This window comes from Amorphotheca resinae (genome assembly GCF_003019875.1).
Source record: "Amorphotheca resinae ATCC 22711 unplaced genomic scaffold M430scaffold_1, whole genome shotgun sequence".
Taxonomy (NCBI): Eukaryota; Fungi; Ascomycota; class Leotiomycetes; order Helotiales; family Amorphothecaceae; genus Amorphotheca; species Amorphotheca resinae.
This window is the reverse complement of record NW_020194471.1, coordinates 3,299,220-3,323,474: the sequence shown is the minus strand read 5'-3', so window position 1 is coordinate 3,323,474 and position 24,255 is coordinate 3,299,220. Positions and strand designations below refer to the sequence as shown.

Sequence of the window (24,255 nt, the reverse complement as noted above, 5' to 3'; positions counted from 1 at the left end):
CTCACTCAGCCTTCTCTCACCACCTTACCATACCCGGAAATAACCCCCCCCCCCCCCCCCCCCCCCTCCCCTTCGCGGCACTCTGATTACTTGCAGCAAGGCAAGCTATCTCACGACTCGTCCCGCATCCCCAAGTCCCGCACGACGATCAATCAATCATCCTCCCCTCCCTCGCAAGGTCAGCGGCAGCGGCAGCGGCGAACTACTACCTACCTACTGAGCCGCTCAGCAATAATATACCTACCTAACAAAGAGGACAGACCTCGGTCCCAGCCCAGAGTGCCACGCGAGACAGGAGAAGGGGGGGCGCACGCGGTCGCCACGTTGTATCGAGGGGCTTCTGAGTGGCCAGTTCGGGATCCCGTCTTGTTCGGGGAAAGACGCGTGCGTGCGTCGTGCTGACCTAACTGTTGGGGATCAGGGGGTTGAGGTGAGGACTCGCGGTAAGTGAGTGAGACGCTGTCACGATGTTATTTCTTTTTCTCTTTTCTTTTCTTTTTCTTTATTATTGCTTTGCCACATGCAGATGCAGATGGCTGGTAAAAGTAAGGTAAGATGTGGTAAGGTACCTACTTGCAGGAATAGTTCGCTGCTTGGTTTGATTGAAGGTCAGTAAGGTAAGGTAAGGTACGTACCTATACTACTACTATGTATTGTATCCCCCCTCCCCCTTTCCTACAACAGTACATCAATGCTCGCGTCCTTCCTCCTAATTGCTACAGTAGCATCACTAAAACGCGAGAGGACGAGATCTAGGGAGTCCCCCCTAGCCTCACTCGCCAATCACCGGGCATTAATTGTACCCCGGTCTCTGGGGTGGTCTTCAATGCCATCATTGTTCAGAGCTAGCTTGGCTTATCAGGAGATATCTATCGTTCGTGCGTTCCTCACGAAACGAACATACGGGACGTGTTATTATTGTACCTCTGTAGATGTGGTGTGAATGCTGTGCGAGAGGCGGATGGGGTAGGTCGTGAGGACGCGTGTTGTACGAGGAATTGATACAGTCCAGTAAGCAATACTGTGGTCGTGTTACGGTATCATAAGTAAGGTATAGCTAGGTAGATCATGAAGTGAGATGAGTCCGCTCAAAACCCGCTTTGAACTCTGAGCACATTTGAGACAAGTATAGGTAGTCAGTAGGATAATGCAAGAAAGTCCTCAAAACCGAAACAGACATCGCCTCCATCCCTTCTTATACATACTATCAATCCTCCAGATAATGTCAGGGAAGATAACTTATCAAACCCCCTATTTACCTAAACTCCGCATCTAGACCAGGAAAAGGAAGCGGGGAACGGTTATCCGTGTTCGTGCCAGCCTTGTAAGTTGTATCTACGGAGTATGTATCTCCTGTTTACCGGTTTGTGGAAAAGGGGGCTGGAGAGGTCTGCTCATGTTGATCCTCGATTTTTTGTCTTTGTTTGGATAGATGGAGTAAGGTTTAGGTAGGATCATCGGATGGCAAGGATAGAGATACTCGATAGGGGGAATTGTACGTGTCGTAGTAAGACGAGTCTGTAGCGTATAGAAGTACAGTAGGTGTTCTGGCTCTTGCGAGGCGGGAAGGAAAAAGAGAATGATGGGAGAGTGAGGATAAGTGTTTTTGGGATGAAAGCTTGAATCTGATAAGTGACTAATGATCAAGATACGGAGATACGGAAGTACGTGATACATTGCTATATCGAAATTCGAATTGACCGTATGTAGGTGTATAAAATACATGTACGTACACTGCACAGTCCGGACAAGAGCTCGACCGTCGAAGCGACCGATCGTCAAGGAGAGGCTCGGGTAATAGTGATGGTTATGCGTCTACGGCAGGAATATTTGCATCAGTGCGGCTTGCAGTTCATCCACAGTCTAGCTGTCATAGTATGATAGTATCATGATAGACCTCTCTTGTACTCTTTGTGGAAGGTCGGGCGATCCATCGTGGCGGGCCAAAAGTATAACGGAAGTTAAATGCCATAAGGCGCCCTCTTGTACGTAGATAGGTACACATACATGCCTAAAACGTCTGGATAAGATAGATGTTTCGTTCAGAGTTCAGGAACCCTTCAGTAATTGTCGTCTTCTTGAGTATGCCTACTTTCCTCTGTCCTCCCCTACCCGCGTTTGGGGACCATCCCGGTGCCCACGTTCCGGAGTAATTACCGTGCCGTGCGCCTCGCGGGAAAAGAGGCTTCTTGCCGTGAAGCCGGATGGAACCTTGTACTCCGTCGGAGAAGGATTCGTAAGAGTTCAAGAGTGAGGAGTCTGACGAAGAAGGACAGGCCCGAGAGTACTTGACAAGTTGACAGTTGAGCTACCGGCAGCAGGCGTGTATATAGAGTACCACACTGTCGATGCCAGCCACCTCCTGTGTCTGCCGATCATTGGTGGTTCGGCGGTTTGGAATTTTGAGAGGGGATGTGATTCGACAGCGGATCCCATACCGGTGATGGCTAGGTGACTAGGTCCCAGGCCCACATGCAGGGCTGGCCGGGGAACTCGCTTGGAACGAGATGGCCTGGTAACTACTACTGTGACAAGACTCCTTGGGTTGTACTGCAATAATTGCCAATGCTGTCCTGTTTGTCAACTCCTCCCGTCCTCCAGCGGCCAAACACAGGGCCGTCGGATCGTACCCCGTAAGCTCGCCAGCCTCCCGGACTGAGGATTGAGGGGAATACCTCCGGAAACAGTCGCATCGCAGCGCAGGGACGGGCGGCAACCGTTAAATGCGGAGACAGCGGGTGCAAATCTTACATAACGAAATAACGGTTCATCTTATATCGATAGGGCGGAACAGCCGCGCGCACAGAGCGGCAGGGTGGGTTCCTCGATTATTAACTCCGTTTTTCCTTTTCCTGCTGGGTCCCGGAGGAGGGGGAGGAGGAAGATGGGAAGGATCAATAGAGCTGCCTGGGGGGGCCGTTCCTCTGGCGATAGCAAGCAGCTTAAGACGACTCCCGTGCAGCATCGAGGCCGCTGAGTGGCCGAGGTAACGCGGATGAGGGGCGCAGTCTCGGAGCTGGCGCGCTGCAGAAACGGGCACGGGAGAGCGAGATCGATCAGAATCCAGAGATCAGACTGAGGTGCAGCGGGCGGTAGGGAGTACCGGCAGCAGTGCTGACACTGTCGTGATTGTTACGGAGCGAGCAGGAGGTCGCCAGACACACAGCGCCTGGGACGCCGCCTCTGAGTAAGATCTAGACTGTCATCATGGCACGATATTGTCATCATGGCACGACCTTTGAGGGTAGAGAGACCGCGAGGGCTGCGCCTTGCGCCGGAGTGAAGATATCATAGGAAGAGAGAGTACTGTACAGCAGCGAGATAGGTAAAGAAGTGTGCACAGCCAAGGTGGCTTTGAGATGTCATATTCCGGGAGAGTCATGTCTCACGGGCCCACGAGTCCCACGAGAATTGATCCGAACAGGTCGTCGTTGGGACCTGAGTTCCCTGATTGCTGGTACGAGTCGTGGTGGTTGGATGGGTGAGTTACTACTGGACGACAATGGAGGTAGACGATGCATCGCAGATGTACGAGTAGGGCTCATACAGAGGGCAGATGCAATCGCTTAATTTACAATACCCTCCTTCAATGCCCTGAATCCCCGATGCCCCAATGCCCCCATCGCTCAGTACAGCACAACTCCTACGGTCCTACCACTCCTACACACCTCCCTCAATATTCGTTCGTACAGGACGACGAACACTCCATTATCCATTACACCGTCCTGCACACGAATCACAATACAAGGCCCCTCGTGCATCGACTATTCGCCTCGGCCAATACCACCTTACTTAGTACGCAGGTCAGTCGTCCCACAGTGCACCGCGCCCAGCAAGCTCCCGTGCGCCGTCCGGTCGTCGTGCTCAGCGTGCTTTCTGCCTAATCAGGACTAGTGTCTGCTCGCCTCCCTCCACCAGGAACCACCAGCCATCAACCCGCCAATCTCCAGACATCGTCCTCCATGCTTCGACGCCGCGTTGCTCCACCCGCCGCCTCTACCCAACCCATCTTACCGTCAGACGCACCTCTCAGCGCTCAGCAGCCCTCGCAGCAGCCCTCGCCAGCCCGGCCCAACGAGGACAGCAAGGATAGCAGGGGCCCCTTGGACTCTGGCCCTCTGGGAGTCAAAACATCCAAGCGACAGCGAGGGTCATTAGGGATCGCGCCCTCCTGGCTCTCCTGTGAGTCCTGTCTGTCCTGAACTGGCCTGGCCTGGCTTACCCGCATTATTATTGCGTCTTGGTCCTTGAGAGAGGCAGGTTCTCACATACTCCGTACAGAATGCAAAGTCCCCCCCCCCCACTTCACACACCCTCAATTGTCATTTGCCTACCAGTGCCTACGCACATACCGTACGGGCGTGGTGTATTCGTACCTAGCCTCCTGCTCTCCTCACAATTACTTGCTCCCTCATCGTCCATCATAGCTGCGTACATCTCTCCCTCGCTCACAAACTGAATTGTCGTCCGACCCATTGGCAAACGGCGTCAGCAACTGCTTCACCGCCAAGGTTTACTGGATGTGCGGCTGCTGATTCTAGAAGGATTGGTACCTGCGCGACTTGCATCTGCGCAAGCAGCGATCCGCTCGAGCATCATCATCTCGAACGTCCTGGCACCCTTCACATACTGTACGCCGAGCAATTCCACGATTCGCGCCCGAGAGCTTCAACGCCCGTGTCGCGTTTCCCACCAGAGAGTTATCTGACATCGCATTCTAGGAGGAGTTCTAGCGGGAAGACACAATCGTTACCATCTGATGTCCTGCGGCACCGAACCCAACATTCTGCTACGTTCACTGCGATCTCGTGTATGGCTATAAGGACGCCAGTTCTATAGGTAACGGGACCGCGAGAACCCCTTGCTCCACTGCCTCCACTAGGCGTCCGTCGCGCTCGTGCTTTGCGATACTGGCGAGACCATCGGCCATTGAAGTACGGTGTTCGGTAACGGGTGCGCGAACTATCTATGAGGCTCTTTGGCTCATCCTCTACCCCCAATCGAGACTATTCGAGGGCCACCACCAAGGAACAAAGAAATCAGGATCAGGTTTCAGTGTTGTATGAGCTCGGACTGCTCAGCAGCTCGGGTAAAGGCGCCAGGAGGCGAGTAAAAGACAAGGATAGGGAGGCTCCCGGGGGTAGAGCTCACCTTGCAGAATTACATCCCGACCACGGTACGTATGCAATCAATTTCATCTCCACATGTCCCTGCAGCTACGTTCATGCAGGAGTCAAATTTCATTCTATTCCCGAAGGCTGAACTTACCCTTTCTCTCCAACAGTCACCCATACCAGCTCTGGTTCATCGTCTGGATCGTTTCGCAGGCCACCATCAAGCACATTCCAAACCCGACAGAATAGGGGAGGGAGCAACTTCCGAATGCGAGCGGGCGGAGGAATGGCCGGAATGTTAGACTCTGATAGGAGCCGCAATCGGCGGGAGAGGACCTTCGTTGGGAGCGAGTGTGCCGTCTGCGAGGAGCCTCTGGAGCATACGCTTCGCGGAGAACGGGTCCTGCAATTCTCGTGCGGGCACGTCTCGCACGAGGCATGCTTCTACGAATACATAAAACAGTTCGAATCGCAGTACTGCCCGACATGCAACGCCCCCCTAGGCCTGGACACGAGCCGGGGAGGAAATGTGCTAGATATTGGTAAGAAACTCGATGCTGGTTCGACCCCCTATACCAGATAGCTGATATCTATGTCCCTTTCTAGAGAAGCTAAGTACAATTGTGCGATCAGTATCCGCGAGCGGGTCCTCTAGATCGAACCAGACCACGACGCCGGTCCCGTGGGATGGCCAGACGGTACGGCCAGCTAGCCTGGAATCGAATACGCCGCGACCACGCAGAGATAGCAGCCGGGACAGCAACGGTGGAGGAAGCAGCAGAGGGAGCAGGGATGGTCGAGATCGGTACGGGAGCACTTCGAGATCGCACAATCGCAACGACTCTACCGTCACGGATACTCCCTCGATGGGTTACACGGAGACTGCAAATAGCGGCCCACCTCGGCGACACGACTACGATGTGCAATCGATGGAGACGAGTCTCGTCAGTCCTCGGACAAGCGTAACGAGGAATCCCATCCCACCACCAACCGTCAGCGTCCGGTCCGAGTTCCCGACCCTGAATCGATCGAGGCAGCAACAGACCTTGACCTGTCTCGTCACCGTCGAAGTAGCCGATGATAAATGGAGGCCCGATCCAGAAGACCTGCGCGGGGCACCACCCGTGCCTATGCCCCGCCCAGAGGATACGTACGCTCGACCACCTTCACCCGCCCAGAGCGCGCCGCGCTTCTATCCATACGAGTCACCAGAAGTGTTGGAGGAGATGACGGAAAATCTACGCGGCCGCGTCGAGAACTGGCACGGACTTGATTTTAACAGGTAGATTTCCCTGCGTGAACCCTGAAAACACCTACTAACGGGGAGATAAGGTTTGGAAAATTACGTCTTTACGGCACTATCAAGGTTGGGAAAGACAGGAAGTCATGGCAGGAGTTGGAGTGTTTCCTCTTTGCAGAGATGCTTATTTGCGTCAAAGAGAAGAAGTTGGCAGTGTCTCAACACTGGGATGATCCGAACCGGAGGAGTACTCGATGCACTCTCAAGGGGTCCATCTTGATCAAGAAACACCTGAACGAGGTCGTTGAAACTGGTGGTACAGCACACCTCGGCCACGCCAACCAAAGCAACATGACTAACCTTCGACCAGCAGAGGAAAACATCCTGACCCTCAGCTTATCAGTAGCTGAGCTTCCGTCTTTCCATCTCAAATTTGAAAACAGGAACCAGTTGAAGTTGTGGCAGCAAGCTCTCCTGGACTTGAATGCGGTTGAGGCATCTCCGAGTCCGGATTCCGAGCTTTCTGAAGTCGAGGAGGAGGACTGGCAACGTGTAAACGATCCGAAGCGGGTCTCGTCCGTTAACTCCTCCTCGTATGGTGCCGGGATGTCTGGTACGACGGCCGTGACAGAGTATACCGCCAATGGAAGGGGCTCACGATTACCTGTAGCCATTCACGTTCCCATCGATATCGTCGTCGTCGTTCCGATATCGTCGTCTATGCAGGGGGTCAAGATCAGCTTGGTACGGGATGCCTTGAAGTTCATGGTTCATAATCTGGGAGAGCGTGACCGTATGGGCCTGGTCACTTTTGGATCGAGCAGCGGTGCTGCCCCACTCGTGGGCATGACTACGAAGGCTTGGAATGGATGGCCAGGAGTCCTGAGCTCAATCAGACCTGTTGGACAGAAGAGCCATCGGGCTGACGTTGTCGACGGCGCCAATGTTGCGATGGATCTGCTCATGCAGCGAAAGTCTAACAACCCTATCGCTACGATCCTCCTGATTAGCGATTCATCGACCTCTGATGCTGAGAGTGTTGACTTTGTTGTATCAAGGGCAGAGGCAGCGAAGTAAGTCTAGCCTACGCCCACAAACCTGTATTTATTTGCTAATCATCGTAGGATCGCCATTCATTCCTTTGGTCTTGGTATGACGCACAAACCCGACACCATGATCGAGTTATCAACGCGGACGAAAGCGTCGTACACTTACGTCAAGGATTGGATGATGCTGAGAGAATGTCTCGCCGGCTGTCTCGGGGCGTTGCAGACCATGTCTCATCAGAATGTGAAGTTGAAGCTCAGACTTCCCGAAGGCTCACCAGCGAAATTCGTGAAGATCAGTGGCGCCTTACAGATCACAAAACGAGCGGCCGGCAAAGATGCCGAGGCCTCTCTGGGAGATCTCAGATTCGGTGACAAAAGGGACATCCTCGTCCAGCTTGTCATCTCTTCGGACAATCCTTCTCAGGAGCAAGTACCTCAGGATCCTTGGGAGTCGATTGTTTCAGGCCTAGAAGCCCTCGGTGGACCCCTCGAACAGGAAGATCAGAGGCCCCTCTCGGTTGAAGAAGTCCCTCTGATTCAGGCAGATCTGACCTGGGGTGATATTATCCGAGATGGTACCCTTACCCACCTTCCCCGTCCTTCCCTGCTGGCAATAACCATGCTTCCACCTTCACCAACTCAGCAGAAAAAGCAGACCTGGGGCAGTGGAGGCCCTCCGATCCCTCCGCATCCAAACATTGTCCAACGACGTATGGAACTCCTCACATCAGACATGCTCACGCGTGCGCTCACCCTCGTATCTCGCGGGCAACACGATCGCGCACAGCATCTCCTCAACGAAACCAGATCCATTCTCAAAGGCCTCGGTAAGGGAGGCCTCCCGCCGATTCCCCTAACCCCATCTCATAACAAATCTCCAAACTTGAGTGCGGTCCCCACCACCGGAGGCTCATCCCCAACAGCCAGTGCCACTCCCGACCGTCACCGAACGCCGTCTCCAACATCCGCTCCTAATACTGTTTCCGGATCTTTTCCCCGCCACTCCAACGATGCACTGTCCATGGGCCACATGGGCCCGTCCTCTGGTATCGATCCCAACACTGTCGCAGCTCTCGATGCCGAGCTCGAGGCAAGCCTAGAGTGGATCAATCATCCTGCAGTCTTCGGAAGAGACAGCAGGAAAGCCGTTTTACAAGCCATAGGTGTTATCAGCAGTCAACGAGGATATACCTTCCGCACCCCGATCGAGAGTCTCTGGGCTGGACGTGTGGGAGGCGTTAAGAGATTGACCGACCGCAGTCGAGAGTGGAGGGAAGAAGGTGGCTCCGAGGGCGGTATCATGGAAGAGAGTTAGATGACACGAGGCCACCTGCCTCGTTGCACGTTTCTCTATTCTGTTCTGGACACCCCAGTTCTCGTCTTGAAAGCATCCCGGCCTTTGTCGAGCGTCGCACTCATCTGATTTTGATTTGTTTATCCCGCCGCTATATACCACAACGCAGATCTATACGACCGGACTATAAATGACGACGACACGGGCCAGTTTTGGGCACTCATCACATCCAATCTTCTTGTATTATACTTGGATCGATTTAGCAGGCATGCACTTGGGACATACCCCTTCACGTTTTTCCTTTCCGCGTCGTGTTTTCCATTTCCTTGGACAGGCCCCTCTTTTTTCTTTTTCTTTTCTCTAAACGAGTGCTCTTTTCATGGCCCGGAAGGCGATCTGGATGTTTGGATTCGATTCTGGGAGGATAGACTAGCGTCCCCCGCTCCGCGGTCTCTGGGCAGGTGGACCGAAAAAAATAAGTGTCTGAGCTGGTTATTTAGGATTAGGAACCTACCTATAAAAGGTGGTTATTTATGCGAGGTAGCGAAGAACAAGCTGTGATGGTGATGCCACGATACGAGGGTATATAGATGGCTAGATCATGATAATGATGATGAGCAAGTGGGAGGCGATTTTCATGAATGCAGTTATGATATTTGTGATTGAGTGATTTTGCTTGAGATGTGTTTGCGTGTCGTTTGAAGTGAAATCCGCGTGTTGATGTGTGGTGCAATTGGGGGACGGAGACAAGCGCGAAAGGGGGGTTATTGAACAAGATGATATACAGAACGGCCTGCAGATCTCAGAAGTATATAAGTAGGTAGGTGAGTAGGTACCTTAGGTAAGTACATGTTCCTGATATATATATTGGATTGTGAATGATGTTTATATAAGTATAGATTCCAAAATTTAGATAAGAGTTCTTTTTGTGGGTGTATAGCGAAAAAAGACTCCCTGACATGCACAATCAATCAATTCATATACTCTATTGAGCCAACTCGCCAGCTCGCTCCATCTAACATTTCCCTTCGACCCGCACCGTATTCTCTCCCACCACCTCCTCCTCCCCATCTATACTCCCCACCTTCTTCTCCGCTCTAACACTCACCCACAGAAGTCCCGACGTCCAGAGGGCAAGCGCGATACATGTTGCTATCATAGCCCACATACCTCTCTTTTTTTTTCCTCTTTCGTCAATAGCTTGGTTTTAAAAAGTTTGGGAAGGGGAGATTTGGGGGGAGACGTACGGTGAAATAGGGGGCTGAGGACGCAGGGTAGAAGACAATGGACCACCATGCGTTGACAGCGTTGCTGAACATATTCATACTTGCGAGGACGACGGCGCGGAAAGTCTCGTCTTCGAAGCGGAGTGCGTCGTTGGCCCATGCGAAGAAGGTGCTTTTTTTTTTGGTTTAGTAGTTGAGGAGAGGAGAGGATGAGAGGGGAGGGGAGGGAGAGGGGGACGTACGCCTGGCAAGCATAAACGGAGCCAGCGAGATAATACGCGACGAAAGAAACCCGTCTCTTCTCACCATCGACCAAGATCAGCACCGACGTGACGATGCCGAGCACCGCGATGAAATAAGCTACGAGATAGCGCTTGCCGCCGTAGAAATCAGTCAGCGTGGCCCAGAACAGCGTCGAGATGATGCCGACGGCTGGCACGCCCGTGGCGTAGTTGTTGAGCTGCGATACGCTGTAGCCGCCTTCGCGCTGCAGCCAGAGAGAGATGAGCGAGTTGGAGGAGAAACTCTCCGTCTCGCCTGCGATCACCCAGAGAGTGACGAAGCCGTACCATTGCCAGGAGCTGAGTACCTTGAGCAGGAACTGGATCTCGCGTTCCGGGGAAACCAACTCAATGTGATTAACACCATGTTTACCGTGGGCTATACCATGTGAGCTGCATTGTGTTCTGTAAGTGGGAGCGTTAAGAGACTGAAAATCCCAAAAGTGGCCAGGTCCCATCGAATCTCGCGCTGCGGTATATCAAACCCCGGATCTTCTTCCCCGCCATGATGATCGTCTGGGCCGGGTTGACCATGTGCACGGCAGCCGCGCATCGCCCGCAAGACATCATGGCGATTCGCTTCTTCCAGGGGATCGCGGAGTCCACCACTTTTGCTGGCACTCACTACATCCTCGGATCGTGGTACACGGAGAAGGAGTTAGGGAAGAGGAGCGGGATCTTCACTTCCTCAGGCCTGGCGGGGACGATGTTCGGCGGCTTTCTACAGACGGCTATCCATTCGGGATTGAATGGTCGTGGAGGCCTGGCTGGCTGGAGATGGTTGTTTATTGTGCGTATTCATTACCCTCTCTCGATATTCAATCAGCAGCAAAAGGTAGGTGAAATCACTACTAACCACGCCCAGATCGACGGGCTCATCACGCTCCCCGTTGCCATCTACGGACTCTTCCTCTTTCCCGACACGCCCCACCACACCCAAGCACCATACCTAACCACCGCCGAGCGCTCCCTCGCCATCTCCCGCGTCCCCGAGACGCCTCGTCTACGTCTCAACCTAGACTTTCATGCCTGATACATATGCAGCGGTGAGGTTGGACCTGTCGAGATAGTTCAGGAAATACCTGTAGGGGCATCAACCATTAGGTCTATCTATCATTAAACCTGGCCACTTGGAGGGAGAGACATACATCAGACAACAGAAGGTAAGAATGAAGAAATCGATCTTCCGCACGAGCTTTCTCTCCCCCGGGGCACTTTCCGGTGTGAAGAAGTACTCCTTGAGCCTGTGAGCAGCCATGATGCAGAAGCAGATCTCTTTCTTTGCATCATGGAGCTCGCGTAGGCGAGGGATGATAAGTTATACTTGGCTTATCGCAGTTGCAGTGCGGCGCATGGATGATGGATGTATCTGAATTATCTTTTATCTTTTATCTTTATCTTGCATCGTACCCCCGCTCGCCCGCCGGCTAGCCGCGTGTGTAGCCCCGGGGACGGGCAGTGCCAGTTCTGGGGAAGATATGCGCGAGGTAGAGACACAAGAGGGAAATGACAAGAAAGAGAAAGCTTTTGGCTATAAAGCAATGCGAGGTGTAAAGCCGCAGGCTGTATTGCTGGTAGACTTCGTCCAAGAATAAAACATCAAGAGAAAGAGAACAAAACAAAATCGTCAAGACGCACTTCCTTTAAACTTTACGCACGGACCCTGCAAGGCTGCCAAATCACCCTGGATAAGCAAAGCCTTGCAGTCAATGGCTCCACGACACTGAGACTTCAGAAGTGGGAATCCAGGCCGTCATGCTCATCTGTTTTTCACACTATGTGTTGTTTCAATCAGACACTCTGGCATATAGCGGAGATCTCTCACATGACCCTCCGCCAAGATCATGGGTTTTTCTTCGTTTTGGAGGAATCCAAACTCCTATTTATTTGATACATACGGTCTTTACCAGATCCTAACGCCGTGCTTGAGAGTCCATGCCACCTTACTCCGATCCGGCGTACAAGTCCACGATGATGTTGATAATGGCGACGAGAATTTCGGCCGCGATGAGTACAATCACTATTCTATCATTAGTATCTACTCCTACCAACTTGTAGACTCAGGTAAGCTGGTCGAAAAGAAGCTGTTACTCACCAATCCACTCCAGCTTCTCCCCATGTCCATGACTCAAATGCTGCTGAAGTGCCGATAAGAAGTCCTTAATGACATCGAGGCGTTGCGTTAACACAGCCACCCTCTGATCGATCTCCAAGTAACTCCTGACAGCCTGGTATACAGGCTCCAGTTGGGGTTCCACCCAAAAGAGCTCTGGAGTATCAAGCACTGACCCATTGAGATGGATGCTAATGCGTAATATGAATAGCTCGCCGATTTGCATATTGGTTTCTTTGCGACTGAGACCGACCTTTCCCGTTCCGGCCAGTTGATCGGGTACTTCTTGGCATTTCTCAATGGTGTTTGCAACCAATCCTTCGAAGAGGGAGGTCTTTTTTCTCAGTCAATATAGGTACGTTTTGGGGGTGGAGGAGGTACGTACCTTTACACTCTGCGCCAACGCATGCGAAATTGCGAGCTTTGACATATAATTATTTTTTTCCCTCAGTGTAATGAAGTCATTATATATCCGCGCCTGGTATTCTTTAGTATAGTAGAAATTGAAGCATTCAGTCTCCATGTCGTCAGGTGCCAACTTCTCACTCTCGAATTTGGCAATTTCTTTTAAAAATCGTTGCTCGTGTTGTAAAGTCATGCCCCAGATAACGACAACGCCGTAATCGAATAAGAAGACCTCGGGTGTGTGCACATGAGTGTCGAAATCGGGATTGCTCTCCGGGTCGATATGTCCGTCCTCTACCCGTCCTTCCACAATATCATTCATGCGATTCGGTTGTATATGTTCAGCGTCGCCGAGACTCGTGTCGCCTCCCACGGTATGTAAATCTATGAGATCTTCCCGTCGGTGCTTATTGTTGTCCTCCACCTCAATTGCGCTATCGGAATGCCGTCTCTCTCGAACAGGCACAGGCATTGATTGGACGTCTAACACCCTTTGGGAAGCCGGCCGTCCGTAATTGTAGGGAGTGTATATACATTCATCGAACAGCTTCGGGTTCGCCCCTCTTGTCTTCCCTCGCCCTTTCAAGAATCGCATAAGACTCTCCATCTGGTATTTATTCGCCGTGCAGTATGCGGTCACTCGTGGTAGGCGGCTCCGGTCTGCTTTCCCCAGTCGCGCAGCATCACGGCGTGCCGTAGGATCTTTGATACGTGTGTACTGTGAATACACATCCCTCCCACTCTCTTCATCCGGGCCTTCTTCGCCAAATTCGGGGTTCGGGAGAAGCTTGAGCTTTTGTGCATTCTTACTCGTTCTTTGAGGGCCGATCTTGGGGATTGGTTGATTGGAGGGAACAGGGAGGAGAGGAGAGCCATAACTGTTTCTTCGGCGGAGTTTGCTGTTCAAAGCGGACAGACCTGCAGGTGGCGCATTCTGGGGTGTCGCTGAGGCAGAGCTCTGTTGCACTGGGCGAGGTGCAGTGGCACCACTGGGAGTGCCAATTGCTGGATCCGAAGAGATGATCGAGGGATTAGGATTGAAGGTAACATTCCGGCTGGGTCTTGTCTGCTGCTCGGACAAAGATGCATCTTGGAGGAAAGGGGTTGTCTCACTGGACTCCATGCTGGATAAAGTTGCCGACGTGCAGTTTGGCAGAGCGCAGGCAATTGGAGACACTAGACGTCTGCAGGTCGTGAAGCCATTAAGACACCAGATATCAAAGACTCAAAAACAAAGATGCAGAAAAGGAACTTGAGTTTGGTCGACTAGGAAAAGGGTCCATGAAATCCCAATTCCTTGAGAATGTTCAAGAAAGAAGTCAAGGTCTGCTCTGTCCCAGCATGGATGACGTGGAGTAGCATAACATCTCGCGAAAAGCACGTGGTCCGTGCCAACCCCGATAAACAAGAGCTATCTTACCTTGGCTTAGCTTACCTAGGTATCTTAAGGTACTGCACGGCATACATCTTACCGTGAGGGATATGTCAATTATTAGACTATCACAGCAAGTATTCTCCCTTACAACATCCCACAACAAGTAGTTTTAGTACGAGGCAATTCTAGAAAGATCCCCGACTATGTCTGCGCAACTCGTCTGCCCTGCGAAATCATGGTACAGCCTTTTTCCGGTCATTATACCTACATATATACGTGTCTAGCATCCTTGATATCCTCCCAAACGCCAGTTACCTTCGCTCAGTCAATAATCCCGTTCCCTCGAACTCCCTATGCACGATTAACAGCAGTGAAACCACTGACTTCTCCCCCAGAGCGCGATCCATCATCTCCATCCTCACCCATCTCCACATCCTCATCTGCTTCCGCCGTCTGTCTACTCTCTCCATCAAAACCGCTCTGCCCTGCTCCTGTCCCTCCAACACTGGCCTCCTTCTCTGCGTCCGAGGTTCTCTTCATGCCTTCCAATCTTCGCTGAAACTCTCCCCGTTGCTCCTCATCCATTTCCCGCCATCCCGTAGCCAATGCTCTCTCGACATCGAACGTTCCATCGGCTATAGCCTTGCGGTTCTTGACTGTAATGACGGACCGCAAATCGTTGCAGTATAGATCGAAGGCGGTCTTAGGTCGTTTCTGTGGAGGCGTGGATGTCCTGCTGGCAGAAGGGTTGGGGTGTCCATTCGCGGGCAGTTGGCGTTTGCTTGGGAGCGTTGGTGCTGCATTAGAAACAGAGTTCAACTCTGGGTGTGTGTGCGAGAATGCGTCCGAGCTGGGGGACAGCGTAACAGGTCCTTGCTGAATAAAAGTGCTGCCCGTGCGACCGTCAAGATTTGTCAAGAAGGAAGGCTTGCGATGGCCGCGCTTGGTTCGGAGAGGCTTTTCCTTAGGCTTGGTAGCGTTAGCATGCTGCTATGATCAACATTTGACAAGATATGAGCGGAGTGAAGCGTACAGTAGGTGGTGGACTTGGGCTTCCTTCGGAGTCTTCGACATTGGTGCTAGTTCGTTTGGCAAGTTGTTCAAGGAGAAAGGCACGCTCTAGTCGCATCTTCTGGACAGAGCGTTCCATGCGGATAATGCGCAGACGCGAGGCATCGTTGGCTTCTTCAACTTCGTTCATGCGCTGTTTGAGTTGGATGCACTTTCGTCGGTAAGCTTCTTCAACAGAAGGCGGGAGAGGAGGTGGTATTGCTCCTGCGAATCTCGTTAGACGCGGTGTTGGAGAAGTTGTATGATCTGAATAGCAGGAAGGAGGACAGGAGTGTGGGCGATGATTGTCTAGGGATACCATCGGCAAGACAAGCTGCAGTTTGGGCGCTGACCAATTCCCAGACATGGTATCACAGAAACCTTTTCAATGGTGTACTTGGATTTCAAAGTCCCCATCGTGTCCAGAAATTGATGCGCACGAGACACACCAACTGGCGCATTCGAGGACAACACTGGGAAAGTGCGCTCCCTCTGAGGGGTCGGGGATTGCCCAAAAAAAGATATCGCTGACTCACCATGTGGAGGGGCCATTGTAGAGAATATCTCGAGAGATTCGGATTCGAGAGTTGATTGAAGTTGGAAAATATAGGTAGATGTTTCTGTCCAGCCGTTCACAAACGACGCAATGAAGCTATTCGGATCGCGGAGCATAGATAGTCCGGTATGCCTGAGATGTAGGGCACACTTCGCGTGGGCTGAATTTTTGTGCCAGGCAACGCGACTTTATGGCATCAGGAGCTTCGAATATCATCCACCATCTTGACAGACTCACTCCAACCAAACAGCCAAGATGTCTCTGAACATCCCAAATGCACCGAATTCCGGCTTGTTCAAGCAAGGATATCAGAAGTGGGCTCTTCTTTCTACCTAGAGATGACACCATCAACTAACATGCTATAGCTATGAATCTGAAGATGGCGCCGTTCTCCGTAATATCGATGCCTGTCGCACTATAGCTTCGACTGTTCAGACATCATTGGGACCCTATGGAAGGAATAAGATTGTCATCAATCATCTGCAAAAGATGATTCTGACATCTGATGCTGCGACCATCCTCCGCGAGCTCGATGTTGTGCACCCAGCAGCAAAACTTATCGTTATGGCAAGTCAGCAACAAGAAGCAGAGATGGGAGATGCAACGAATATGGTCATAGTACTTGCAGGAGAATTACTCAAGAAGGCTGAGGATCTGCTACGAATGGGCTTGAAGACCAGCGACGTGATTCTTGGATACGAGCGTGCGCAAAAGTTTGCTTTAGAGGAGTTGGAGAAACTTGCTGTGGACAAAGTAGAGAATATGAGATCACAAGAAGAGCTTAGCAAGGCCATCCGAACTGTCATTGCCAGCAAACAGAGCGGTAGCGAGGATTTCCTTGCAAATATGGTGGCGGAAGCTGTTCTGGCTGTGCTTCCAAAGAACCCTGTCAACTTCAATGTTGACAATATCCGTGTGGTCAAGATTATGGGAGGTAGTCTGGAACAAAGCAGGGTAGTCAAGGGTATGGTCTTCGGTCGGGAGCCAGATGGATCAGTCAAGAAGGCGACAAGAGCCAGGGTTGGTGTATTCTCATGCCCAATTGATATCAGCCAGACAGAAACGAAAGGGACGGTGCTGCTACATAATGCGAAGGAGATGTTGGACTTCACAAAGGGAGAGGAGAACCAGCTGGAAACTGCCATCAAGGAACTCTACGACTCTGGTCTTAGAGTTGTTGTTGCTGGTTCTACTGTTGGCGAGCTGGCGATGCATTACCTCAACCGTTTCGGCATCCTGGTCATTCGCATTCTCAGCAAGTTCGAATTACGAAGATTATGCAGAGTTGTTGGAGCCACACCATTGGCCAGATTGGGGGCGCCGATGCCAGACGAGATGGGCAGCGTCGATATCGTCGAGACGCTCGAGATAGGTGGTGACCGTGTGACGGTCTTCAGACAAGAAAATGAGACGACCAGAACGGCTACACTCGTCATTCGAGGTGCAACTCAAAACCATCTGGACGACATTGAGCGTGCCGTTGATGATGGTGTCAATGTTGTCAAGGCTATCACAAGAGATCCAAGGCTTGTCCCCGGTGCTGGAGCTACAGAAATGCAACTTGTCGAGCGGATACAGGCTTTCGGCGACGTTACTCCCGGTTTATCTCAATACTCGATCCGAAAGTTCGGCGAGGCATTCGAGGTCATCCCAAGAACGCTGGCTGAGAGTGCCGGGCTGGACGCGACCGAAGTGCTGAGCAGACTGTACACTGCCCATCACAAGAAGGATAGTTGGACTACTGGTGTTGACATAGAGGTAGGAGTTTTTTGCTCTAATTATCAGGATTGTACTGACCAGTTATAGAATGAGGACGAGACTGGAACGCTTGACGCAAAGGATGAAGGCATCCTCGATCTCTTGATCTCAAAGAGTTGGGCTATCAAACTAGCCACCGAAGCTGCTAGAACTGTTCTTGCTGTTGACCAGATTATTGTTGCGCGACAAGCTGGTGGGCCAAAACCCCCGGGACCCAACGCTGTAAGTTGATACACATCTCCACAATTGGGCTGTAGCTAACGGTGATAGAACTGGGATGAGGATTAGATGTACTTTAATACAGGCGCTCGGATGTGTACAATACCATTAGAAAAGCGATTTCAAAGTGACATGAGACACAATATCCCAAATAGCCGTGCAATTCCCCTCGCCAAGTCTAAGGTCCCCGGTGAGCTTTGTCCTCGAACAGCTTAAACTAATAGGCGCCGTCTTCTCAACAGCCATCTATCTCTTATTATTTGCAACATGCCTGTAACGAGAAGGGTATGTGATATGCCAGCCTTGTCAGCCTTGCGGGGTCTGTGACACTTGTCTCAAGCGAGCAGCCAGCCCGCCGTGTTTACATTGACCGTATTTACATATCTCCTCTCCTTTCATCACTTATCCAATTCTTGATCTCTTCTGATCTATTAATTTCCCGATTTCCATATCCCAATTCCCCAACATGCCAACCCCGCATCTTCCTACCACCCCAGAAGCCGCCCACTCACCCCGCTTCACCCCATTCCCCCATCTCCCCCTCGAGCTGCGTCTCCAAATTTTGGACCTTGCCCTGCACACTCCCCGCACCATCCACATCACCTGCCACAAATCTCCCTTCCACGCCCGCACGCTCGGGATCCCACGCACCGTCGAACGCTTCAGCAGCCAGCCCCTCGCAGCCCCGAGGATTAGGGTAGGATTATGGATGGGGAGACTGGGAACGCTGGTTAAGAGTTTTGGGTGGGGGGGTGATATAAAGTAGGTAGGTATGTACTGCGGCTGTGGTATCGCTATTTTAAAATCAAATATCAAAATAAAAATGAAAAAGAAAACAAAAGCAACAATGATTTACATATAACGAACAGAAGAATATTCAATCAAAATCAATCATCCACTTCCCTTCCCTTCCCTCTCCATCCATACCCTACCATACCATTTATAATACATTTTTCTTTAGGGATCATAAAGTAAGTAAACAAATAACCAGGAAAAGAAATAGGGGGGGGGTGCTTTAGTGGGGTGAATAAACCGGAAATGGGAGGGGAGAGGGGGGGCGTAAGGGGGATTCTTTATGTTATCAACTCTGATTTTATTAATGAATTAATTAGTTGCGAACTTTGATCTATTTGGTATACATTAGGTAGGTAGATGTTTGACGTAGAATTCCCTCCAGTATATAAAGAAAGATTTACAAGTTTATAACCTATTGCTCATCTCTGCGAAAACGCCCTTCTTGTATATCAATAAAACCGTCTCGTAGTAAATTTTCCCCCAGTTCACTCAAATCAGAGAATCAAAGCGATATACCTAACCACTCTATATGCCCCCTTTCCCACAAAGCCCTCTTCCTTTCTCCGGGGCTGAGGGAGGAAGAAGGAATCACGTGAATCCGAATGATGATCTCACTACTGGGTATCGACCCCCTCGACTATTTTACTCAAAGAGGTAAAAACGGAATGCCAACCCACAAACTAAAAAAAATGAGTCTGTCATTCGCACGGTGTAGGAGCTGGCGGGCTCGCGGTCGTCGCCTGGTTTTGCAACCCGAAGGCACGTCTCATAATACGCTCACACACATACACATACACCACATATATATGCCTGATTGGGAAGATCCCGAAGAGAGGGAGGGATATTAGGAAAAACGAATTATTATGGCGAGCAGTATAGAGACGGGAGCAGACACGGGATCCGGGACTGCTGCCACGGCGCTCTGGAGACTCGAGACTATTCCGGGGAAAGGAAAGGGGTTAGTCGCTACGGGGGACATCTCTCCTGGGACACTGATCCTAAGCGACGCGCCCCTGATCACGACGGACGTGATCAAGTCCATCGAGAGCACCGAGCAGGATCTCGCGCGCGCTCTGAAGGCCCTCCCCAAGGAGTCCCAACGCGCGTACTTGTCGCTGCACAATAACTATCCCGGCAAGAACCCGCTCAGTAACATCGTCCGCTCGAACGGCTACCCCCTGGGTCCGGGCTCCGACGTGGGCGGCGTCTTCGCAAACGTCTCCCGCATCAACCATAGCTGTCGTCCCAACGCAAAGCACTCCTGGAATCCAACGCTCCAGAAACAGACCGTGTACGCGATCCGCCCTATCGCCGCCGGCGAGGAGCTCTCCCTCTCGTACCTCTCCGGCGGCACCTACAGCGAGCGACAGGAGCAGCTCAAGAACCTGTTCGGTTTCTCCTGCGCCTGTGAGCTCTGCACGCTGCCCCCGGACGACCGCCGCGCCAGCGATAACCGCATCCGGCGCGCGCAGAAGCTCAACGAGTCTATCGGCGACTGGGACAAGTGCCGCTACTCGCCAGCCCAGGTGCTGCGCCAGGGCCGCGAGCTCATGGCGCTGTATCGCGAGGAGGGGATTGTGGATGATCACCTGCCGAATTTGTACTATGACATCTTCCAGGTGTGCAATATGCACGGGGACCAAGCGCGCGCGAGTGCGTTTGCAAGCAAGTATTGCGAGCTGAAGCGGCTGAGTGAGGGACCGGAGAGCGCTAATGTGCGCGAGGCCATGCCGTATGTTGCGGATCCGAGGAAGCATAAGGGGTTCGGGAAGACGCAGGATTGGAAGACGGATTTGGATCAGATCCCGAAGGGATTGGATGATGAGGATTTTGAGAAGTGGCTTTGGAGAGAGAAGGTTTAGGACTTGTCGTTGGATATCGGTTTCGCAAATTGTCCTCGAAGGGTCTCCGGCATAATGATAGAGGAGTTTTGGAGTATTCAGTTAGTTCGCTGGGATCTAAAGAGAGAGAAAATCCAAGTATTTCATGTGATGATTCAATCGAGCAATCATGTTCAGCAGAAGTGGAATAACCAAACAGAAACTGCTTATAGCTTACCTATTCTCTGCTCTCTAGAGCCAAGTCTATAAGTAGCCCCAAGACCTGAAAGATACAAGACTTTGAAAGACTTCAAAAGACTTCACGAAGTCTTCCATCTCTCCGTTTGATGTCTCCCGTGTCAATCACGTGACACAAACATTGTGAATAACCAGGTAAAGGTAAAGTACTTCAATCTTGACCAAGTATCTGCAAGAAACACCTGAAATGTGCCACGAGACGAATACTTGTTCGTACTTTTGAGACTTCATTAGCACAAGTCCGAAGTCTTGCCTCAAGGAAATCTTTGAGAACCAACATCAATGGTTATGAATTTGACCTGCCTTGTTTCTTCCACATGGTCAGGAGCGTCTGCATGATACCTATAACTCGTCGTGCTCGAGCACAAACAGCCTTGTCTGTGTAGGCAAGAAGCCGATACAGAACATCTCATCTCTTCCAGTTCGTGACTTGACAGGTGAGCGTCTAGCAGCAAATTTATTTCCCGGTTGAGGAAAGTGGAACGCGCCGGCTGGAAATGGAACTTGGAATTAAAAAATGCGACGTGTAGCAGGTAGTTTGATATCAGAATCTCGACGGGAGAATTTTCAATTTTCGTCTTTGAACCTGAATTGTTACTGCGATAGCCTGAGCTGTAGGTGAGCCAGGCTGAGCAGTGAGTCTAAGAAGGTGAACTAAGGTATGGTCAGTGGACAGGGGCTCGTTTAGGCTCCTCGGCTACGACTGCCGCCGGCTAAAATTAGAAAAAGTAGCTAAAGAGCCGCGCCAAACGTCACTTACCGAACTTCGCAAATTCAACTTGAACGTACCTATGCAAGCACATACTGATCGATATATTATACCTTATACTGGAACATAGCCCGAAGACTCACCGAAAAACAAGGATGAAACTCCTGTAAAAACAACGGTATTCTCTTAGTTCTCATTGGTCTGCTACCCGGTTCGCTGCCTCAGGCCTCTCTATACGCGCTGTACGCGCCATCTCACCTATCCTATACCTACCTCCCTACCTATATATATATATATATCTTTACGCATCCAAATCCTCCTTTCTACCTGAATAGGCAACAAGCACTCGAACAGGAACAGTACAGGTGCCAATAAGTGACCGGAAAAAACCGCAACTGACGCATTCCAGAATAGAGCTCCTGGAAGCGCGTGCTTCTGAGCTTCTTCATCCTCCACCTTGGGAGGCTATCAATGCTGTCAACGCATTATAATGAAACTCTCCTTTTGCATTTCCGACCCGCTTACATCGAGCTCTACTCGTAAAGCTATTCGAAGCAACGAACTCTGGCGCTGTCAACAGCAAGGCTCTCGCCGGACGATGAATGCCATGGCAATGCCCGTCTTTCGAAAGCAAAAGGATGACGGTTCGGGTAAGCTGGGGCCATCTAGTTCGAGGTCTAGGAATGTTTTGCTCATCTCGTACCCCAGAGGAAGAAATCTCAGAAGTTGAGCTTTATCGATACACTCGATACCGGTGGCTGTACGACACCGACTATTCTCGTATGGTCAAGTGAATTAACAACATCTAGATGCAACGAACCTGAAAACCTTGCGATGCGTTATCGCAAATTCAACATCTCGGCCCTCGTAGATGCCGCCGTCAACGCTGCTGGCAACTGTGCCAGATCTTGTAAGATTCTATCTCCATCATGCCCAGTGAAATCTCTTGATCCCGAAGCTGCGGCAGTTTAGAGTCGAACCTAATATTTGTATGATCTTAGGTGTCAAGCTACTGAAATGTACCGAGGGTCAATACAACAAGGCATTTCTTATGACTATGGATAATGGAGCAGAGGTTCTCGCAAGGATTCCTAATCCCAACGCTGGTCCGGCTTTCTACACGACTGCCTCTGAGGTTGCTACACGGCACTTTGTATGTGACTTATCATGCTAGTGTTGGTGATGAAATTCTGACGGGTATGTTCTAGCTACGTACAGTCTTGAACTTGCCCGTCCCACGCATATACGCATATTCTTTGGACCCACTCAATCCAGTCGGTGCCGAGTACATTATCGAGGAGAAAGCAAGAGGCAAACCATTAGGGAGCCTTTGGTATCAGTGGCAAACAGAATCACAACTCGATCTTGTGACTCAGCTCGTTGACTTTGAGACAAAGCTGGCGTCGGTTTCATTTCGGAGACATGGTTGCATATACTACAAGAAGGATTTGGAAAAGAAAGGTCTTCCTGCCTATGATCTGGAAGCCGAGTCTCTATCGTCTGATGGTCATACGAGCCGGCTCAACTCTGAAATAACAAAGGAGTTTGCGCTTGGGCCTTTGACTGAAGCAAGATTGTGGGAAGGCGAAAGAGCTACGATGAATTTAGATCGAGGTCCATGTAAGTTATTTACGCCCCTTTGAGATAAGTATTCTGCTGACCTGACAAGGGAGCACTCCTCTATCCTACATGGCAGCCATGGGAATTAACGAGATACAATGGGCGACAGCATACGCAAAGCCCCAAATAAACGTTTACCTATCTATTGAAACGCCCGAATCTCCCGATGAATACATTTCACTATTGAGACGGTACCTTCAACTCGTGCCCCATCTATCGCCTGGTCCGTTCCGAACATCGCTCTCGCATCCAGACCTTCACCTAGATAACATATTCGTTGATTCAGACACGAAGAAAATAACCTTTATTATTGACTGGCAGTCGGCCGCGGTATCTGAGCCTTTTTTCCAGCATAGTATCCCGCGTATGCTTATCCCGGTCGGCCCTTGCTCCCCTGGTGAACGATTAGAGGCTGCGTTAGAAGAATCTAATGCAAGAGAAGACTCAAACGGGACTGTAGATCTGCTCAGCCATTATCAAAACCTTAGCAGGCTTAAGAATGGGCAACGGTGGGCCGCAATCAATCTACACAATCGCTCGCTTCTGACCGAACCTGTATCTTTGCTCTGTGGCGCCTGGAGCAGGAATGACGTATTTTCTTTTCGTCACGCCCTGATACACGTAGCTGCTCGATGGAAGGAAATTGCACCAGCCACGACGCCTTGCCCTATACAATTTACGGAGCACGAACTAGAGCTCCATAACGATGAATTAGAGCTTCTGGAAGGTCTTGGAGAAGTCCTGCACCAACTTCAGAACGATAACCTGGTCCCACTAGGCGGCATGGTTCTTCGAGAAAACTACGAGCAGGCTTTGCGTATCAACAATAGCGTTAGGGAGATGTTTGTCGATATGGCTGAATCCGAATCGCAGAAAGTTCTCTATTCACAAATATGGCCCTATCAAGACCGAGATTCGTGAAGATACGATTTCAGCTGTCACGACGTGTTTCCCGGCAGTGGGACCCTTGACATTCTCAAATAATGAATGAAATATCTGACGTGCATTAGAGGGTCCTGAATGTATGCAAGGTAGTGCAGACCTGATCAGTAGTCGTTCCCCTCTGCTGTTGGAGTTGACGAGGCGATTTGAACTGGTGGGGTCAGCTCCAACCGCCCGCTGCCCTCGGTTCGTTTGACCCTGACGGCGCATTTCGAGCCCCGTGTTACTGTTCAGTTGGTTGGCGTCGCATTTAGCGAGAAGAGCAGAGGCTGGGAATGCGGCTCCGTTCTGCTGAGCGGTCAGGAAATAAAACGTTTTGGAGATAGAATTGGGTCTCCAGAAGAGGTTAGAGGAGTCGGTACGAATCCGAGAGGGAAAAAGGAGAAAAGGGGAAAAGGGGAAAAGTAATCGACCACAGCCACCAATAGTCT

General features: G+C 51.0%; 7 protein-coding genes across 7 annotated transcripts; 4 read left to right on the top strand and 3 right to left on the bottom strand.

Annotated features, from left to right (window-relative positions):
• Positions 1 to 4,968: 4,968 nt before the first annotated feature.
• On the top strand, positions 4,969 to 8,718 carry M430DRAFT_24536 (hypothetical protein; the record flags this gene model as incomplete). The annotated part of the gene is made up of 5 exons (XM_024865080.1): positions 4,969 to 5,176; positions 5,285 to 5,656; positions 5,721 to 6,396; positions 6,447 to 7,427; positions 7,479 to 8,718. 5 exons carry the CDS (start codon positions 4,969 to 4,971, stop codon positions 8,716 to 8,718), a joined length of 3,477 nt encoding a protein of 1,158 aa, XP_024725703.1.
• An 832-nt stretch (positions 8,719 to 9,550) lies between these two features.
• Positions 9,551 to 11,789, bottom strand: M430DRAFT_32648 (hypothetical protein). The gene is made up of 5 exons (XM_024866208.1): positions 11,353 to 11,789; positions 11,226 to 11,286; positions 10,166 to 10,551; positions 9,945 to 10,095; positions 9,551 to 9,871 (listed from the first exon to the last, which is right to left on the bottom strand). Exons 1-5 carry the CDS (start codon positions 11,460 to 11,462, stop codon positions 9,713 to 9,715), a joined length of 867 nt encoding a protein of 288 aa, XP_024725702.1. The 5' UTR covers positions 11,463 to 11,789; the 3' UTR covers positions 9,551 to 9,712.
• A 213-nt stretch (positions 11,790 to 12,002) lies between these two features.
• M430DRAFT_113681 (hypothetical protein) lies at positions 12,003 to 14,038 on the bottom strand. The gene is made up of 3 exons (XM_024861523.1): positions 12,703 to 14,038; positions 12,300 to 12,651; positions 12,003 to 12,224 (listed from the first exon to the last, which is right to left on the bottom strand). Exons 1-3 carry the CDS (start codon positions 13,843 to 13,845, stop codon positions 12,148 to 12,150), a joined length of 1,572 nt encoding a protein of 523 aa, XP_024725701.1. The 5' UTR covers positions 13,846 to 14,038; the 3' UTR covers positions 12,003 to 12,147.
• Positions 14,039 to 14,448: 410 nt separating this feature from the next.
• M430DRAFT_63344 (hypothetical protein) lies at positions 14,449 to 15,750 on the bottom strand (the record flags this gene model as incomplete). The annotated part of the gene is made up of 3 exons (XM_024869050.1): positions 15,684 to 15,750; positions 15,131 to 15,372; positions 14,449 to 15,066 (listed from the first exon to the last, which is right to left on the bottom strand). The coding sequence occupies exons 1-3, from the start codon at positions 15,697 to 15,699 to the stop codon at positions 14,449 to 14,451; spliced, it is 876 nt and encodes a 291-aa protein (XP_024725700.1). The 5' UTR covers positions 15,700 to 15,750.
• Positions 15,751 to 15,893: 143 nt separating this feature from the next.
• On the top strand, positions 15,894 to 17,835 carry M430DRAFT_38854 (hypothetical protein). The gene is made up of 4 exons (XM_024867282.1): positions 15,894 to 16,017; positions 16,069 to 17,461; positions 17,510 to 17,683; positions 17,732 to 17,835. Exons 1-4 carry the CDS (start codon positions 15,959 to 15,961, stop codon positions 17,747 to 17,749), a joined length of 1,644 nt encoding a protein of 547 aa, XP_024725699.1. The 5' UTR covers positions 15,894 to 15,958; the 3' UTR covers positions 17,750 to 17,835.
• A 1,381-nt stretch (positions 17,836 to 19,216) lies between these two features.
• Positions 19,217 to 20,496, top strand: M430DRAFT_32646 (hypothetical protein). Its single transcript, XM_024866207.1, has one exon. The coding sequence runs from the start codon at positions 19,339 to 19,341 to the stop codon at positions 20,335 to 20,337; it is 999 nt and encodes a 332-aa protein (XP_024725698.1). The 5' UTR covers positions 19,217 to 19,338; the 3' UTR covers positions 20,338 to 20,496.
• A 1,373-nt stretch (positions 20,497 to 21,869) lies between these two features.
• On the top strand, positions 21,870 to 23,803 carry M430DRAFT_15400 (hypothetical protein; the record flags this gene model as incomplete). Its single annotated transcript, XM_024863236.1, has 6 exons — positions 21,870 to 21,912; positions 21,971 to 22,022; positions 22,072 to 22,172; positions 22,264 to 22,415; positions 22,471 to 22,882; positions 22,932 to 23,803. 6 exons carry the CDS (start codon positions 21,870 to 21,872, stop codon positions 23,801 to 23,803), a joined length of 1,632 nt encoding a protein of 543 aa, XP_024725697.1.
• Between the last annotated feature and the right edge of the window lie 452 nt (positions 23,804 to 24,255).